Consider the following 14927-nt stretch of genomic DNA (forward strand, 5'->3'; position numbering starts at 1 on the left):
AACTCAAAGAATAAATATCAATAATTTTAGAAAACTATATTACATCAGGTTCAGAATTCATTTTCTGATTCACCGGAAGATGTCCATGACACATCTGAAACAATATGTGAGTGGAAAGTTCATCAACTTCTTTGATGTTATGCTTGAAGGTTACAGTGGAGGTGACCATGATCCTACCACTTTCGCTTTCGTAGAACTCTTCTTCTGTAGTTTCAGCACAAACAAGAGCAACCATGTCTAAAAAATCTTTCACAGTAACAAACAATTGAATGGTGCACCTCCTTTGTCTCTCGAAGCTCCTGCTTGGTAGTACTCGGTTATTTTCCTCACAAGCTCCATAACCCTCCTCTCTCGGCATTGCCGTTCTCTGTCAAAAGCTTCTTGATTTCACTGACAAGGTTGCTTAGAGTAGAGCTCATGTGGATTAAGCTTTCATACTCGATGGTTGCTGCTAGTTCCATTGCTCAACCCTTCTAGCTTTGACAACCTTGGATTAAGTACTCTTTTCTTCGTTCTTCAGGGGTTAGATTATCTGAATTCAGTGTACTAGTTTAGCTTCTTTGAGTACTGTTTCTTCCAAAGCTGCGGTTTTGATTTATCACAAAGCCTCTTCCCTCAGATTGAGCTACTTGTTCAACCACAAAGTGAAGTAGAGCAGCGTTTCCATCAGTATTTTTGATATCGGATAGCTTTAGAAGAGCACTTAGGTTGAAGCCTTGTGCATTGCCTCTATTGGCGGCTTTGAGAATTGCAAGAGCCCGCGAGTTCTTAGCTCCTTGCACCCAATTTCAAGTGTTTGCAAGGACTCCTTGAGGTGAAGGACTTCAGGATCGTAGTTTTCTATGAAGAGCATCACATTGAAACGTGTGAATGCCAAAGGAACAGCCTTCAAAATGTGGTAGAGGAAAGATTCAGTAAGTGCTAGTTTACTAGGGTTTCCATTGAATTGGAGGAGTTTTGCTTCTTCCTCTTTGGTTGATGAAATTTTTGTGAGCTTTTCTAGTACAGCAGCACCAAGTCCTTGTCCATCAAGGAGAGCATTTACAATTTCTTTTCGAGAGATTGCGAGAGACCTTAGCACTATCGCGGTGTTCAGAGACTTTCGAGTATCTAGGATGAAACCTGAGGTGTTGGGGCAAGAGTTTGGCTTGCTTGAAGCTGAAGTCAAGTGGTTATTTCTCTCAGAGGATTGGGTTTTAATCGTGGAATATCCAAGGAGATTTTCCATAAGCTCATCACCAAATCTGCATATAACATACACAATTGTCTAAGTTATGATTAGAGCCATGACATAAAAAACAAGATAGTACGCTCGTTTAATAACCATTTTAGTTTTTAGTTTCAAGTATAATATAATAAGAGTGAGATTTGGTTACCTAAATTATCCGTCATTGAGTTGATCCGAGACCATTGAATGATGAACAGCTGCCATAACCTTATCCCAGTGCAGCGGCTTTAGCTTCGTTTGCCCGCCACCGATCGCTTTTAAGCCCTCCTCCCCGGTTGAAGCCTCTTCCCTGCTCTTGTTGCTTGCTCTGCCTTTAGGCAGAGTCGGCGGTTTAAGTGACAAAGCCGAACCACCTGCCTTAGGAGGCAAAGGGGGCAGTAGAGGATTCTTTTTTACCACAATAGGTGGCGGCGGTGGTGGTAGTGGTGGTGGTGATGGTGATGGTGGAGGTGGTGGCAGCGCAGATTAGCTGGGGTGGTGGAGGAGGCTGTGATTCTAGAGCATGCTTTTCCAACACTATAGGTGAAATTGTTCTTCGAGATCTTGGAGGATGTAGAGAAAATGGTTTTTTAACAACTGATTATGTTGATCAAATCAGACGGCGTAGAATCCACCTTTTTTTATTCTTCATAACTAGGGTTAAACATAATCTTTAGAGAAATTGTATCAATTTGTCCAGCTTCCAATTTCCTCAAGTTACAACCACCCCATTTTCACTAACAATCACCCCCTTCACATTCCCACCACATTGCCTAAACTCCTCGCGATTCATCTCAACTTCTTTGCGGCGAAAACTCCCATTTTCCTTGCCTTTTGTGCTGCGGCGAGCAACGAGGATTCTGTAGAGGAAGAACAAGATTCCAGCAATAGCAAGCGTGGCTACAGCTACAGCTGCTGCTGCAATCCATTGGACTGTGGCATCGCCAGGGTTACAAACCGGAGAAACCACAAGAGAATAATCCGGAAAACAACTTCTCAGAAAAGTAGTTGGGTGACAAGTGCTTTTGTAAAAGAATAGATTACGCCAAATCCAAGGAACTGGAGATGTTGGTGGGATTTTTTCAATTCCATGTATGGAATATGGATGTTTTAAATTTGGACCCGGTGTGCAGAATTCTACTCCCAGCTGGTGAATTTAAAAGTTTGTTGACATCATAAATAGAAAGAGTTTCGAAATTTTAATAAAAATAAAACCCAATGAACACTAAAACATCAAAAGATGAGCACTAGACGATAGTTTGTATAAAGCTTCAGCCTTGGTATTTTTATCGTTTTGTGGTAAGTGACTTATAAATCAAGTAACTAAGAGTATTGATTTTTGCATCCGAGATTTTTTTTTTTTTTTTTTTTCCCAATCTTCATTGTTGAGTACGTTGTGCATGGTGATCGTGATAGAATAATGTATGCCATCTTTGCCTCCATATATGTTCTATTAGCATTGTTTGGTTATCAAATTATAATATAAAAAAATAATATTGAAATGTGCTTTAATTATTCGTTATTAACAAAGTTAAATGAGTCTTCAATATGCCATATTGCTTCAACAAATCAAAAGCTCTTGAGCTCACCATAGACGTATGGATTTAGAGCTTGCAGTCGAAGTATATATGATCTGCATCTTTAGCATTTGAAATAAGAGTGCTACGGCATGTGCATGAGCGACTGTAAGTTGTTAATGCAAGATGAGTCCCACAACACATAATCAATGAGCCAACATACTCAAAATGCATTCAAGGTTTACTCTCATAACAGATCAATGGTCCATCAATTGTGGAGCTAAAAATTTATACAAGAATGGGATAATATTTTCCTTTTGTTATCAAAGCATGGAGTGTAAAATAAGTTTATACAGGAAGCCTATAGTTGGCTCCGCCCTTACGGTCCACAATTACCAATGCACAAATAACCCACTTTGCAAAGTCTCATAATCACATGCAAATACTTGAGCGACTGATACTAGCATACTCTCGTAACAAACGCTTGACCTCATGTTCAAAAAGTAGTAAGCCTTCATGGACATGGAAATCTACTGAACCGCGTGACCGTGTCCTCTGTGGACCTGAAAAACGAAAGAAGGAAAGCATCGAAGAAACCTCATAGGTGGAATCTTATATATGAATTGGGTCCCTTTTAATCAGTGAGGCTAACGATTCAAGGGGTCTGCATCTCTCCACATGTTTACTTCAAACCTTTCCATCCTGACCCCATTGACAAAATATTTGGCACCAAAGTAGGGTTTCTGGAAGCAGCGTGCATAAACACACCACGTGAAGTTATTCCATTGTTCCAACACACCAAAGGGGAAAAATGACACAAAATCGGATACTGAATCATTTTGAATGATTGTACACCATTAGTTGGTCTAGAGCCACGTTTCCCTTTAGTTATAGAAGATTGTTCGATTCACATGAATACAAGAACGATATATAGTGAGTTTGATATTAAATTTTCAGATAATTTATCAGCATTTGGTATAGTTGTAGAATAGCGCTAGTATTCACATAGATGCAGAATAAAACATTAAGTTTGATATTAAAATTATCAGATAGTCATTCTATTGGTATCCAATTTTAATTATGTTGTAGAATATTATTGAATTTATACAGATGTAAGGATGATATATATATATATATATATATATATATATATATATATATATATAGATAGTGAGTGCAATATTAAGTTAAATCAATCATAAAATTATCTTTGTAAATATCATATCGTATGTAAATATACCACACCAAAGAAATAAAGAATATTGAGACAACATAACATTCCCCCTCAAATGTTTGGGATTTTCTTCGACTGTATTGAGATTTACATATGCAAAATCAACAAAGAGTTGGAAGCAAAAAGACATTTTAATCCAAGACTTTCATGTATGTCTGCTCTTTCCCCCCTTCTTTTTCCTGGTCAAAGTGAAAGTTTGGTGCTGGTATTTACATATGGCAGTGGAAGAAAATTAACATAACACACAGGCAACAAGAATTTCTCTATCATACAAAATGGGGGACGGTGTGTGTCAAAAGTGAAGTTCCAAAAACCCTGATGGCAAAAGACATAATCAATCCATCGTGTGCAATCTCGGTCTCTTTGATGACGAACATGGCAAAGGCGATGATGGCGACAAAGGTGGCAGCTGAGACGATGCTAGATTGCAAGCGAACGGTTGCGTAAGCTGCGGTAAAGGGGAGGGAGTTGATGATACATTGTAGTCAACTGAAAATGTTCTTTTGTGATTTTTTTTCTCTTCAGTTTCTTTTTTTTCTCCTCCCATCATGAAGTTTTTCAACCGGTTCACGTCGGAAAGCTTCACCGGCTTCACTATATAGTCCTCAGCTCCTTCCTCTAAGCATCTGTAAAACAAAGTTGTAAGAGATTGATCAGTCAAAGAATATACTAAAACACATTAAGCACCAAAAGAGTGATTATAACTCATGATTGTCCCAAAACTTAGTTTAACAAGAGACGTTCCGGCAACTATGGGATGCCACTATGGCATCCTGAACTAATAGTACAATAACATGTGAAAAAGTAAAAACACATGACACTGTATCATCTGTCCGGGACGTTCCGCTGACATGTTAATAGTTGAATCTAATATGCATTTATATAGGAAATGTTGGGTAGGGCAAGGCAATCATGCCCATAAAATCTTCACATGGCAGATTTTGCCCATTAGGCTCCATGAAGGGCCATATGAATTGAGCCATATACCACGGGAGGTTTTATTAATTAAAACTAACATTTGCTTACACATTTTTTGTGAATGAACACATTTTTTTTAGAAAATGAGAAGGAGAGAGAGGGAGAGAGAACGTCGAGAAAGTGGAAGGTTTTTGTTTTAGGTTTTTTTTATTTTATTTTAATATTAGAGGTATTTTAACATCAGTTGTAAGTGAGGTTTTAATAAAAAATAGTAAAATTTGGATTTAAAATTACCTTATTGCCCTTTTTTTTTTATGTGAATGAAGATTAATTTGTCCTTTTACCGTCTTTTGATATATAAATAAGGTTTTATTACTTAGTAGAGTTATGATTAATACCTGGAAAATATAATAATAATTGTTATTGTTAATGTAATTGAACCAACCATGTGAAGACTATTTTATAAGATTAGGTTGATCCCCAAAAGATTCTTTAGGAAAATGACATCACATTATTTGATGGCATTCTCATGTGGTGCCTAACATATTTTTCATAATTTAGGATAAACACCAATCTTTTTTTCCTATTATTTAAAATTTGGTCCATTTTTTTAAGAAATTTCATATCAGGTCTGCAGATCATGAAGATCAGAAACCAGAATAATCCATACTGATCTGACAAAAAGATAAAAACAATGGTGTAACATCAAAATCTCAACCGAAATTAATTACCAAATTTCCTTGGTTATAAGTCTAATTCACAATTTAATCATTCTGGCTTATGATTTAAAACAAATCAAGTAAAAGTGCGAACCAAGCCAAAAAAGCTCTCCGCTTTGCAACGACCGGGGAACGTCATCCTTGGTCCGAAAAATTTTAAATTTAAACTAAAGTATTAGTAAAACATAAATAGACATTCTTAGTCCGAAAATATACCTATCAATTTGAGTCAGGATGTTCTCCGATGACATGATCACCACCGGAACTTTTCGAAAAGCCGATGATTCCTGTTCATATGCAAATCAAAAAATTAATCTCCAAGTAACAGCCATGATATACTCAGAATTCAATTGTAAATCATCTACTTTACTCCTTAATCGTGATTAAAACAAGATTAAAGGGCGCTAACCTTGATTTTCTTTAGCAGTTCATATCCTGTCATCCCTGGCATTGAGTAGTCCGTTATGATCAAATTCACCTTCATGTTCTGCAACCACAAAAAGACGTTTCATTTTCCGTTGGGCAACTGAGAAAATGTCAATCTTTTTCCACCATTTTCTCGGAAACCAAACAGATTCAAGGCAAAAGTTTTCTTACATCAAACCCAACCGAGCTCTTCTCTCCATCCAAGCCCAGATATTGCAGCGCTCTCGTCCCACTGTCAACAGCCGTCACTGCAAAAACAAATATCAACTCAGTTCATAAACCTACCAATCAAAAAAGATTTCCAAGAAAAAAAAAAATCAACGACTAATCCGGGGTGCACGCGTACCTTTGCAGGATGATATCTTGAGCAGGCGTTCAATGACCTTCCGGTCCACGTGGCTGTCATCCACAGCAAGAACATGCAGCTCGCCGGAACCCATCTGCGAATCGCCGGAAAGATCAAAACTTTCGGTCAGATTCCGCCTCAGAATCTCGCCTGCCGTCGCCATTGAGCTTCTGAGCGGTTCAGTTGAAAATGGTCCGCGTGGAAACAGCGAAAAACACAGAGGAGATGAAGAAGATGTATGAAGAGTTTGTTGTGGCGGGTGAGAGGAAGGTGCGTGATATATTATTGTGGGGAGAGAAGGCGTCCGAAATGGAAAATTAGAAAGAGAGGTGGGTGGGTTATGCTTTAAATAGGTAAAAGGCTAAAGCTGAGATTCTGAGGATCCGATATATCTATATGAGATTTTGTTTTCTCTTTGCAAATCTAGCAGAGAGGATCATACCGCCCCACTTGTCTATTGTCCTGTCAATCCTTATTTATTGTATATTTACTCGAGTTTAATGGATGACTTTTCATAGTGTGGCCAGATTGTTTTTATTCGTCGACGTTTTATAACACGAGTAAACAACATAATATAACACGAATAAGCGACGTGTTATAACAAGGATTTACATTATATGAGAATTGAATTATGGTGCAAAGGATACGAGCACATTGTCCTGCTCCTCATTTGTTTACATCATGGTCTAAGTGTCCTAAGTTTACGTGATCGTGTTAGTGAAATTAGTAATAAACAGTGCGGGTTTATTCAAGTGGTAGTTTTCATGTACTCAAATTCGAGTTTCTAACCGTGTAATTTAAAATAATTTGACGCGGCACAAGTGCAACAACATGTGGGTAGTCTTGGTTTTGCTTGTGTGGTCGTAAAAATTCTAATCCGAGCGTTGGACATAAGATTTTTTTTCCAATCTATCTTTGAAGGACTGTGACTCATATATAAAAAATAAATCTATTGACTCGACCGACTAACCTTAATCTATGTATAAATGTACGTCAATGAAATAAAATATAGGATTGATAAATAGATTAATAATAATAAATGTTCCAAAGCAAAATTACTTATGAAAATGGCCACCGTCAAAGAAAATGTATAACGTTAACTTTGATTTGGAAGATCTGTATTTAGATTTGTGGGGTTGCAGTGGAAAGGTGTAGTCTTTTGACTTGGTTGAAGTTTCTCGGTTTCAGATTTAAATATTTCTGTTACAATCCAGTATGCTGAATCCAACGGTCAAAACCTTAGCCAAAATGGGACCCAGTGGATTCAGACCCATGGACCCATCCATGCCTAGTGGCATATGGACAATAAAAATTGTGATTACTTGTTTTGTAGCTGAAATTTCAAAGCAACTTGGTCCATGGCAAATCTTTCAATAGTGTTTGTGCTATATTTTATTTTCCATCAAATTTTCTTACAAAATCTTGAGAATCTACCGATGAGCTGCTTTCTCAATATTTTCAAACTCCTTGTTATATATGTTTTTTAAGGGACAAGCAGGTGACTTCGTCATGAGAGTCGATCGTTTCGAGAGTGACAAGTGACAAGAATCAAATTCATGACGTGTTGTGTGGAATACGGATATTGAATTCGTCCCTAACTACTGAGACACTCCGTAATGATTCCTTGTTATATATGTTAATATATCATCGTATGTAAGAATGTTTAAGATGAATAGATAATAGAAAATATAACGTTTGAGATGAATAGTGCGAGTATATCACATTGACGGTTAGGCCATAATCACAAAGGGATAAATGACTCAAAACGCTATTAAAGAAAATGATTTTAGTTTCAAAAGCATTTGGAGTGCTTTTTGCAATAAGCAATTCAAGTGTTTTTTCAGGATTCACATGCATTTAACTAATAATTGGTTTCAAAAATATTTTCACTAATGCTTGAAAACTTTGTAGCCAACCACCTAATGTCATCAATAATGGCAAGAAGGTTCCAAGGGACAACACATCAACGTTGGATAGCATGAATTGCAAGCCAAGATCATGGTTAGGTGATCCAATAATATCCGTCAAGTAATGGCTCGTTTGAGATTTGATTTTTTTTTTTTTTAAATGACTCAAAACGCTTTTAAAAAAATAATTTTGGTTTCCATAAGCACTTTAAGTGTTTTTCAAGATTTACATTTAAAAATATCTTCACTAAAAGTCCTTTCAACCATTTAACAACACTTTCCAAACAAACCCTAAGTATAGCTAACCTAAATCTGTCAAACAACTTTGAGTTATCTCCTCAATATCTTGAATGGATATGACAATGCTCTTAAATCAATCAATTCCAAAAGATATAAGATGCCATACAGTTCAACCTTTTTTCATTTCCAGCACATTTTTCCAACTCTCACATGTGAGAAAATGTTTGGTACGGCAATCTAATCACGCAACATATCAAGTACTTTTGAAAAGAATGAAACCCGTGATTTGGAGATTTTACACACGCAGAGCTCCACGAGATCTTTATTTTATATATACGCCCTTTAAGGAAAGGGATTTTTATTTAAAAATAAATAAATAAAAAGATAAATATATTCTGTTGAATTTGACTTTAATGAAATTCTGTGGTTAAAATTAAATCAGAGACTACAAAATCTGAATCACAAAATTTCATTAAAGTCAAATCTAATATTCAAAAAAGTGTCCCTATTTAAAAAAATAAATAAAGATCCCTCCTTTAAAGGCTTGCTTTATACATATGCAATTCTCAAATGAGCCATTACTTTGAGGGATATTATTGGATCATCTAACCATGGTCTTGGCTTGCAATTCATGCTATCCATGATCGATGTGTTGTGCCTTGGAATCTTCTTGCCATTACTGATGACATCAGATGATTGGCTACAAAGTTTTCAAGCATCAGATGGAATCATATTTTTTCAAGAGACGAATTTTGCTACTCACCAGTGCCTTATTGTTTCAGGCACTCATATTTGAGAGTTTTATATTCCAAATTTTGCTCGGAATGTTTCTCTTTAATTGTATGGAGGTTTAACAAAACACTCTCAATAATATTCATTTTTAATGAAAAACTATATTTATACATTTTTATAGTACTATTCACTATACTTTTAAAAAAGAATTTTTATTAATTTTTTTTTTTTTTTTACTTTTCGTTACTTTTTAAAAAAATAAAAAAGCATAAAAGAAGATATGCCTTTGCAGTTCTGGGTAAATTTGCCGATAAATAAGATAGTCATCCATTAAAATATTGGATTAAGCACCTGTGTTTCTCGAGGAGGATCATATTGATTGTTCTTTATTATAATCTTCTGTGTTTTTTTTTTTCTTTTTAATTCATGAAAGTTTGAACTTTTACGACTAATGCTGCACTCTGCTTTTTTGTTTCTTTTCATAATTTAAAAGCGAGTTTGGTATCCTGTAGTGCTTAAAGATACTTTGTCAGAAAAGAAGGCATATTTTACTTGGACTCAAAACAGCTCCCAAGTTCATTGGTGCTTGCAATGGATATGCATAAGGGAAAGGGGCCTATTAACTAATAGAGTAAATTAGTGTATTGTTTTCTTAGTAAAACGATTGCGTTAGGATGTTAAATAGTTAGTTATTAAATAGAGGGAATTAAATTTACACTAGAGTGTATAGACATTGATTTTTGTCGCTGAATATTGATCTATGATTTAATTGTAGTGTCAATCTCTAAATTATTATTTTTAATAATTTCAATTTAACAAAATGTTCAACATTGGTCACCAGGACTAGGACCAACCTCGTGAGATGGCATGAATAACCAATGCTCTATTACGTCGAATTCATATATTTATTCTAATAGATTTTTAATTAAGTGGCTAAAGTTACAATTCAATCATAGGTCAATGATAAACACTCCATTAAAATGTAACCATACAAAAATTATCACTACGAAATAAATCCAGCAATTGAACTGAATACTGTAAGTAAATTCAATGGTAGTAAAATTGTAAACTTTATCACTTTTATTAGATAGGCAAATATTTACCTAATATAAACCGATTGACTAATTTATATTGTGTCAATCGATCAACCATTCTCATTCCCGCTTGAAACTTTCAAATGTGTCACAAAAGGAAAAACCCAAATCCCTTCAGAAGATACATATTCTCAACAAAAGTAAAAGACAAGAAAGAAACGTTGTTCATCATCATCATAATTTCAGTCTGCAAATCTGAGACACAACCAAACCCTCTGATCTCCCACTCAAAAGCTTCCATGTATATATATATATATATATATATATATATGTATTTTACAGTTTTGACCAAAAACTCGAGAAAATTGGAGTCAAATAATAAATTACATTTTGGATCGACCCAACTTTACAAATTAAATTTGATTTTCTTTTGGGTATATTGATGGGAAATTGAAGGATTCGATGACGTTCAATCCATATCGCAGAGTCCCACACCGGCGGCATCAAATATGGGAAGAAATCTATGCCCAAGGGTCACTTACCCCAAATATGTATAGATATATTTATATATATTTGGTAGGGACACGGTATCTTTTGGGTGATCGATGTGGGGCCCACTTTTTCTTGTAGAGGAAATATATAGAGAAAGATTGATTATATCTGTCTGTTTTCCATGATCTCTTTGACCAACCTCCCTCAGCATGAACAGTCAAATCTTAAATTAATAATAGAAAATTTTAACGGAAAATTCTCGGTACCGTTCATTTTAATGAAAAATCATATTTTTACATTAAAAAATCAATTCTTGTAATATTCATTTTATCCTTTATTTTGTCCTTATAGTTAAAACTCAAAATTTTCAAGTATTTTTCATTAGTTTTCCTTTAGTAATACTCTACCTAAAAAAAAATTAATAATAATAATAGACAAGGATTGTCTGCTCTCTCAGTTCTGGTGTCCTCCTGTAAGCCACGTCAACATTTTATATTACTATTCATTTTTGTCTTATTATCTCTATAAAAATATAATTTTATATTATATTTTTTTTTGTCTTATTATCTCTATAAAAATAATATAAAATATTAATCTGATTTAATCGTGATCGTATAGTACCAATACGAGAATTCAGAGAATCGTTATCCAATAATAATACTCTGTTTTATGTTTTATAAAATAAAATAAGTAAATAATAATATATGGCTTGAATAATCTGATTTAATAGTGATTTGGCAAGCACTTCGCTGGGCTTTGGAATTTGAGCAGTTTTTTTTTTCTTTTTTTTTTTTAAATAACAACGGACGGTAAGTTATAGTTCTTCATCCTTTTTAAGAGTCACAAGCATATTTTAACCTCTCATTAATTACAAATCTGATTCTCGGGCTTTGGAATTTGAGCAGTTGATGGACCTTGATTCTTGCAGCCGGTCGATTTTGGATTCACAGTCACTGCTGTTGGAACAGAGTCATCATCTACAATCCCTCTTACTGTTTATATTTGTGCTTTTCAAAAACGATGCAGCAGATATCTACCAACACTGTTGTCATATTTAAACAAGGATAAGGATTGTCCGCCTTCCGCTTTCGATGTCTTCCCGTGTCCTCTTATTTTGTATAATTACGATTAAACCACGTTAATATATTATATTATTTTTTATAGAAATAATAAGACAAAAATAAATAGTAATATAAAATGTTGACATGATTTAATCATGATTACACAAACAGGAAGACACAGAAAAACACCGGAAGTGGCAAGACATACAATCCTTGTTCTTTAAACAAAACCTAAAAACTATTAAGGCTATGTTGGAGTGGGGATTTTGGAGAGGGATTCTCTTCCTCTGTTTTTTTCTTTACCTTTTCTTTTTTTCTATTTGAACGTTCATAATTTTATCCTTTCAAACAAAAAAAGAAGAAGAAAATAAAGAAAATGTGAGATAAGGAGAGGGAAAAATAGAGGGAAGAGAATCTCCATCTCGAAATTTTTCAAGATCTAAAGGATTGATGCCAACTAACCAAAAAATAGATCATAAGACGTTATATAGAGTGGATTAAGAAAGCTTTTTGTGAGCATTACAAATACATGAAAGAGAGATTAACAAATCCCTCTCACATGTCTTTCTAATGCTCACACTATATTTTATTGTGACATCCCACATAGCTCAGGGGAGTGATCCTTATATGTATATTCTCATCCCTACCTAGCACGAGGCCTTTTGGGAGCTCACTAACTTCAGGTTCCAAGGGAACTCCGAAGTTAAGCGAGTAGCGCGCGAAAGCACTCCCAGGATGGGTGACTCATCAGGAAGTTCTCGTGTGAGTTCCCAGAAACAAAATCGTGAGGGCGTGGTCGGGGTCCATAGCGGACAATATCGTGCTATGGTGGTGGAGCGGGCCCGGAAAGTGATCCGCCCCGGGCTGGGATGTGACATTTGGTATTAGAGCCTAACCCTGGTCGTGGTGTGCCGACGAGGGCGTTGGGTCCCTAAGGGGGGTGGATTGTGACATCCCACATCGCCCAGGGGAGTGATCCTTATATGTATATTTCTATCCCTACCTAGCACGAGGGTTTTTGGGAGCTCACTGGCTTCGGGTTCCATGGGAACTCCGAAGTTAAGCGAGTAGCGCGAGAGCACTCCCAAGATGGGTGACCCATCGGGAAGTTCTCGTGTGAGTTCCTAGAAACAAAACTGTGAGGGCGTGGTCGGGGTCCAAAGCGAACAATATCGTGCTACGGTGGTGGAGCGGGCCCAGGAAGTGATCCATCCCGGGCCGGGATGTGACATTTATAGGCTAAATAGTCAAAATGGTCCCTGAGATTTCTATAATACATCACTTTGGTCCATGAGATTGAAAATCAATAGAAATGGTCCCAAAGATTGTCTATCATCCATCATTTTGGTCATTATGTTAAAAACTCCGTTAAGTGTTCCGAAGCTCTTGGTCTGAAGTTTAGGCAATTTTTAAAGCTTCGTAACTCAATTATTTCTTAACCAAATTTGATCCATAATATATCGAAATGAAGATAGGAAAGTGTAGAATAAGATTATACATATTTGGAAGCCCAATGATTGCTTGAGATGGCTGGAAAATAGTCTCAAAGTTGACTGGTCCATGGGAAAACTGGAAAACTCGCCTGAAACTGGGTAAATTTTAAACATTCATAACTTCTTCAATACTCAACAAAATCGAGTGATTCAAAAACTAAAATCATACTTCTTGACGAGACGAAGAGAATGGTACCTTTCTAGATAGCTAAATCACCGTGGTTTTGCCATGAAACTGCTCGAAAATGAGTTAGCCAATTTCGAGCAATTTTCTGGTCAAATCATGCCGAGTTAGTCATCAAGAAAGGTACCATTCTCTTATTCTCTTCGATAAGTACGATTTTCATTTTGGAATCAGTCGATTTTGTTGAGTATTGAAGAAGTTATGAACGTTTAAAATTTCCCCAGTTTTCCGATGAGTTTTCTAGTTTTCCCGCAGACCAATCAACTTTGAGGCTATTTTTTGAACATCTCCGGCAACCATTGGGCTTCCAAATAGGATAATCTTGTTCTACACTTTCCTATCTTCATTTTGATATATTATGGGTCGAATTTGGTTAAGAAACGGTTGAATTACGAAACTTTGAAAATTGCCCAAACTTCCGGGCAATAGCTCCGGAACACTTAATGGAGTTTTTAACGAAATAACCAAAATGATGGATGGTGGTATTGAAGAAGTTATGAACATTTAAAATTTACCCAGTTTCCGATGAGTTTTCCAGTTTTCCCGCAGACCAATCAACTTTGAGGCTATTTTTCGAACATCTCCGGCAACTATTGGGCTTCCAAATAGGATAATCTTGTTCTACATTTTCCTATCTTCATTTTGATATATTATGGGTCGAATTTGGTTAAGAAGCGATTGAATTACGAAACTTTGAAAATTGCCCAAACTTCCGGTCAATAGCTCCATAACACTTAATTGAGTTTTTAACGAAATAACTAAAATGATGGATGATGGACAATCTCAAGGACTATTTCTATTGATTTTCAATCTTAGGGACGTGATATGTTATGCAAATCTCAGGAACCATTTTGGCTATTTAGCTTATTTTATATTTTGTGGCCCGTTCCTTGCAACACCCTCGTCCAAACATAGCCTAAAAGAATTAACCCACGTAAATCACAATGCACGATAAATAAGGTGCTCACAACAACAAGACGCTCAAGTAATAGGAAGTGACACTGAAAAATATAGTGTATTAACATGTGTTTCGGATACACAAAAAAAGCTCTCCAAGCAATATTGTTATGATAGATTGGTAAAACAAGACACATCAACATTACACGTAATTTGTGAGGAGCCCAAAAGCCAAACTTTGCTTCAGCTAGGGAGAATTTTTTTAGTGTGCCGGAACACAATTCGATATATTAAGTGTAATAATATAATTGTTGAAAAATAAAATTCCAACCAATTACATTATGCCACTTAATGTACAAGACGGTATTTCCGGTACATTAAAAAATCTCCTTCAAATGGGTTCGAGAAGTCAGCCTAGCGACATTTTTCAGTCTCAACAAATAAAAGAAAGGCTAGAAAGCCCAAACTGTTAGGAAAACTAGGCCCGTTAATACAACAAGCACAAAGCACAAAAAGAACA

The 14927-nt window shown here is 35.8% G+C and overlaps 1 protein-coding gene and 1 pseudogene across 2 annotated transcripts; both read right to left on the reverse strand.

Annotated features, from left to right (window-relative positions):
- Positions 1-2363, reverse strand: LOC148696127 (formin-like protein 8; annotated as a pseudogene). Its single transcript, XR_015963355.1, has 2 exons — positions 1377-2363; positions 1-1244 (listed from the first exon to the last, which is right to left on the reverse strand). The product of XR_015963355.1 is annotated as a formin-like protein 8 (transcript).
- A 1623-nt stretch (positions 2364-3986) lies between these two features.
- Positions 3987-6815, reverse strand: LOC137710743 (two-component response regulator ARR5). The gene is made up of 5 exons (XM_068449856.2): positions 6368-6815; positions 6193-6269; positions 6005-6082; positions 5812-5882; positions 3987-4584 (listed from the first exon to the last, which is right to left on the reverse strand). The coding sequence occupies exons 1-5, from the start codon at positions 6528-6530 to the stop codon at positions 4293-4295; spliced, it is 681 nt and encodes a 226-aa protein (XP_068305957.2). The 5' UTR covers positions 6531-6815; the 3' UTR covers positions 3987-4292.
- Positions 6816-14927: the final 8112 nt, after the last annotated feature.

This window comes from Pyrus communis, chromosome 6 (genome assembly GCF_041283825.1).
Source record: "Pyrus communis isolate YQ-2024b chromosome 6, ASM4128382v1, whole genome shotgun sequence".
NCBI lineage: Eukaryota > Viridiplantae > Streptophyta > Magnoliopsida > Rosales > Rosaceae > Pyrus > Pyrus communis.